At 41.3% G+C, this 5,105-nt stretch overlaps 1 protein-coding gene across 1 annotated transcript in view; it reads right to left on the reverse strand.

The window, feature by feature from the left end:
* LOC106011633 (collagen alpha-1(XII) chain) overlaps positions 1-4,893 on the reverse strand; it is a 13,108-nt gene extending 8,215 nt beyond the window's left edge. The window contains exons 1-2 of the mRNA XM_035969516.1: positions 4,403-4,893; positions 88-207 (exon numbers count right to left, since the gene is read on the reverse strand). Of these exons, the coding sequence (XP_035825409.1) occupies positions 88-207; positions 4,403-4,478 (196 nt within the window). The 5' untranslated portion in view covers positions 4,479-4,893. The remainder of the gene's footprint in view (positions 1-87; positions 208-4,402) is intronic.
* Positions 4,894-5,105: the final 212 nt, after the last annotated feature.

A 5,105-nucleotide genomic window follows, 5' to 3' on the forward strand; every position in this document is an offset into this window, starting at 1 on the left:
ACACACACACACACACACACACACACACACACACACACACAAACGCACACATGCACACTCATCATCCACACAAACAAAGGAAGTTACCAATGGGCAGCTGCCGGAGAATGGCGTCTATAAAGCGCACGGTCTTCTTGAAGTTTGCTCGGGTGACGCTGCTCGACGAGTCCACGACCAGGGCAACATCCAGACGGACATGTTCGCAATCTGGGCAGATTAAAGCAAAGACATATTAGTATTTTCTCTATGTTGCTATGCTCAAATCGTGTGACAGCCGGACATATTCGGAATCTGGACAGATCAGAACAAAAACATATCTCTATAGTATATTGCTCAAAACGTGTAATACGTGGACATGTTCGCAAATTGGAAAGATAAAAACAAAAACATTTTAAAATTATATCTGTGGTGTTACGCTCAAATTATAAACAACCGGACATGTTCGCAATCTGGGGAGATCATAGCAAAAACATTTTATAATTATACAACAAAGCTACGAGCGCAGTCTTTTCAACAACAACATTGGGGAATGGTTCCAAACAACAGTGGGAGTATGCAAGGGTTGTCTGCTCTCACCCACTCTTTTCAACAACATTTTCTTGGAGAGAATCATGACAGATGCACTTGAAGGTCACGAAAGGACAGTCAGTATCGGGGGCAGAACAATTAATAACTTACGTTTTGCAGACGACATAGACGACCTTGTGGGACAAGAGCAAGAATTAGTCAGCCTAATAAAACGTCTTGAAAAGACCTCCACAGCCTACAGCATAGAAATCAGCGCTGAGAAGACGAAACTGATCTAACAGCAAAAAGAGCATCACAGTGGACATCCAAGTCAACAACTAGATGCTTGAGACCGTACACAGCTTCAAATACCTGGATGTAATAGTGACACATGAAGGAAATAATCTACAGAGGCAGACCGAAGAAGAGTTGGGAGGACAACGTCAAGGAATGGACAGGCCTGGAACTCAAAGACACGCTCAGAAAAGCTGAAGACCAGAAGAGGTGGAGGAAGCTAATGGCCAAATCTTCAAAAGCACCCCGACGGACATCCGGTCTACGGGATAGGTGAAGAAGGTGAAGGTGACGGCGAATCATATCTGTGGTGTTACGCTCAAATTATGAAACAACCGGACTTCTTCGCAATCTGGACAGATCAGAGCAAAGAAACACTATTGTGTAAATGCTTAAATAGTGTGACAACCTGACATATTCGCAATTTGTACAAGTCAGAGAAAACACATATCAGTCTCTATGGTATTATGCTCTAACCATGTAACAGCCAGAACTGTTTGCATTAGCAATGTGGGCAGATCAAAGTGAAGGCATATTTAGTTTGATGGTGTGATGCTCAAACCGTGTGACATCTGGAACATGCTCGCAATCTAGACAGATCAGAACAAAGACATAGAGTCTAATTATTTCGTTGGTGTTATGACAAGAAATGTGGCTCTGGTTGTTTGGTCTACTGTAATTTCTTGTTTGTTCTCCTTCGGCAAATTTGGTGTACAACCAACATACAACATGATACAATAAATACTGTACTAAAACAACATAACATCGGTTCAGAACGCTATGGTTACAACAACAACAATAATAATAGTAACAACAACAACGACATTATCAACAATAACAACAACACAAAAACACTAACAACAATAACAGCGACGACAACAGCAATAACAACAGCAACTGCAACAACAAGAAGGGACGACAGCAAGAGACATAAGTTATGACCCAAATATCCTCTGTATCTTCTCGTCAATGTACCATAGCTTGTAGAAGGGAACAGCAAATTTTGGTATGCTGTCTTGAAGTAGGCTACATACTACGTGTATTGTAAACTACAGCATCGATTTTGTCCCGTCACCCGACGCCACGACATGCATTGACCATCTGGGATGTGCTTGGACACGTGACATTTCATTCAGGTCATCCCGTGACGTAGGAGAATTTTTCCTAAGTGGTAAGATTACAGTCGTCAGTTGGGCGAATATCGATATCTTCCTTCGGTTGTAATAGATCTTTATGAAACATACGGATTTGATTTGAGCAAATGTGTAAGCGTGTGTGTGTGTGTGGGGGGGGGGGGGGGGGTATTTGTTTATTATGTTGTAAAACAGGGAACAATACAAGTGTGAAGAAAATTGCATCATAGAAATAAAAATCTTGAGCATTTAGATTCACCCACTGCTCGCGATTTGTTTTTCTTCTGGATTTTGTTATTCAATTTGAAAAAGTTAACAATAGATTGCATCGCACCGTCCATTAGCTGAACAATCAATTACACCGTTCAAAAACAAAAACAAAAGAATGAGCCAGGAAAGCCTCCATGAATTTCAATAGCAAAGCTATTTTCACTTGAGCTGTGACGTGTCAAAAACGTGTGTTTACTTCACTTGTCCAAGGGCAAAAGTATGATACTGAGGCAAAAAATAAGTAAAAAATCAAAGCCATGCACATGTGTTCTTTGACCAAAACAGGCATTATTTTGCGTTAGCCAGTTTCTGTTGGCACCATTGTCAATGGTAAATTTCACAGATCAGTAATAAAAGACAAATTCGCTAGAAATGGGGTGATGGAATTCGGCGTCATCTTCCACCACGACAACATAGACTGCCTGTCCACAAATGCTGAGTCATCTTTGACATTTCCGAGAACATTTCGTGGGAATTACTAGAACGTGCACCCTATTTTCCTGATTCAGCACCCTGAGACTCTTTCGGAACAGATTACACGATAAATGATAAAGTGAATTCTGAAATGCTGAAACAATTTTGATAACTATTTTTTTGTGAGCGGTAAAATGCATGGAAACCAAGTTCTGAGACGCACCTCGTAGATATCGGCTTATAACTACTTCAATATGTAACTCTCATCCCGCTATCAATGTCAGGCTTGAAAACCAGGTGATGTTCATTACAGCAAGATACTACAGACTTCAACATAAGTTAAGGACCACCTTGACAGACAGCCCTGATTTTTTTTTTAATCCTTAAAAAAGACAGCGAGGAATGTTTCAAACTTGTTTGCTCTGAAAGTGGTAATGTGTTACCAATGCGCAGATCTACTGCAAAGCTTCCTAAAGGGGCAAAACCCTCACGTGCTGCATGGAAATCCTCGAGGAATTTTAGCCAAATTTGCTGTTTTTATCGACTTGTGTGCGACACCACGGACATTCCTCAGTCAAAATGTCTGATGCACGTCATAAGCGGACGTACGCTCTCGAACTGTGCTCACTTTGGTGGCAATATATGCCGTCGTTTGCGCAAAATCCAGTATCGCATCAACATGCCACCAAGACAAAAGCTGGGAGACTTTGATCGCGCCAGAGCTATTGCATGGCTGCAGGATGGAGTTGGAGCCCAAGAAGTTGCCAAAAGGCTCGCAGTGTCCCGCTCTGTCATTGTTCATTTGAGGCAGCGCCACCAAGCCACTGGATCAGTCCAAGAACGCCCACGAGCAGGTCGACCCAAGAAGACGACTCTGAGTGTTTGGAAGTGGTCCTTAACTTATGTTGAAGTCTGTACACCCGATATGAAATTTCTACACAAAACCCAAAACGTCAAAAAAAAAAAGAGACAGGCAGTGGAATGAAGATGTATGAGCAGCTGTTGGCACGGAGTCTGTCTGTACTTTGTAGAAAACCACCGATTAATAAAATTATGGTTTGGCCTCCGGTTCCTCTTGCTAATGACACCAGTGCAGGCAGCCTTGTGTGCCTACAACACCAAGTTCTCCGGCTACAGGGGAAGAGGTAGATCACGCAAAAGATGGACTAACGAAGTAAACGGAACCCTGAGAAACAACGACATCTCAACTGAAACAGCTGCAGAGATGGCCTACCAAAAAAAACTGCACCCCCCCCCTACGCTCAACGGTAATGGAGGATAGAAAAAAAATGAAATAAGTTGACAGATATAGATAACGGCAAGTGGCAAGAGACGTCTAGATCTTATAGATAGGAATTGCATTCACGTCCACTATGGCAACGCCATTGTAACATTTTTTAAACGCCTTGAGCGTAGGGTATATCATCATCATCATCATCATCATCATCATCATCATCATCATCATCATCATCAACAACAACAACAACAACAACAACACCAACAACAACAACAACAACAACAACAACAACAGCAGCAGCAGCAAAACAACAACAATAACCAACAACTACAACCAACAACAACCACTACAACTACAACTACAACTACAATTACAACTACAACAAGCAATGTTGTATCCTCAACAACATATTAACAACAACAGCAGCAGCAACAACAGTAGCAGCATGCAGTATCCGCAACAACAACAGCAATAACAACAACTACAAAAAATAAAAACCCTCAACAACATTAACAACGGCACTGGAAACAAATTATAAAATTCAAACCATTGTCACTCGAAACTGTTTCAGGCTCTACGGCAAGAGCAAACAGAAGAAACGCAGCACACATAGAAGTCCTCATGTTTACTACCGGCGATCTCGAGGGCTACAGATCTACTCTCTCAACTGTTTTCTCTCCACGTTTTGCATTCCTGTTTTAGAATATAACACATTTTTTTACGTCACATCAGACTGATTTTGTCTTTTCCATTTTTTCCCGACGAAGGAATTAATTGTTCTCTCCACTGTGAGCTTAGTTTTCTTGGAAATAAAGTTCTACTTAGAAAGCAAGAAACAGTTCAGAAACCAGAGACGTCTGCTTTTAGACCAGGCACTGTCCTGGCTGCTGCCACTCTCCGCTGTCTGTAAATATTTCGCCGCCAAGTGTCTTCGTTTCTGGGGAAACTGATCAATATTTTACAAGACTGTCGCTATTCCGCGCCATTATAACATCAGTCACTTTTAGTCGAATGCATTTGATACCTTCTTTTTTGCCCTTTACTTGGTTGAAATAGCACGCTCCTTATTGTACCAACCATTATTGTACGTCAGATCGGAGTTCACGGTCTAAGCTATCACAATGCGAGTTTATGAGTCAAACTGGGTTTTTTTTAGAAGATAAAATTATTATGCTTTTCAAAACAAAAACAAAACAAAACAGAAAAATTTAGCCAGAATGAATGCTTGAATTATCTTGTTTTCTTGTTGC

This window comes from Aplysia californica, unplaced genomic scaffold (assembly GCF_000002075.1).
Source record: "Aplysia californica isolate F4 #8 unplaced genomic scaffold, AplCal3.0 scaffold00152, whole genome shotgun sequence".
In the NCBI taxonomy this organism is placed as follows: Eukaryota; Metazoa; Mollusca; class Gastropoda; order Aplysiida; family Aplysiidae; genus Aplysia; species Aplysia californica.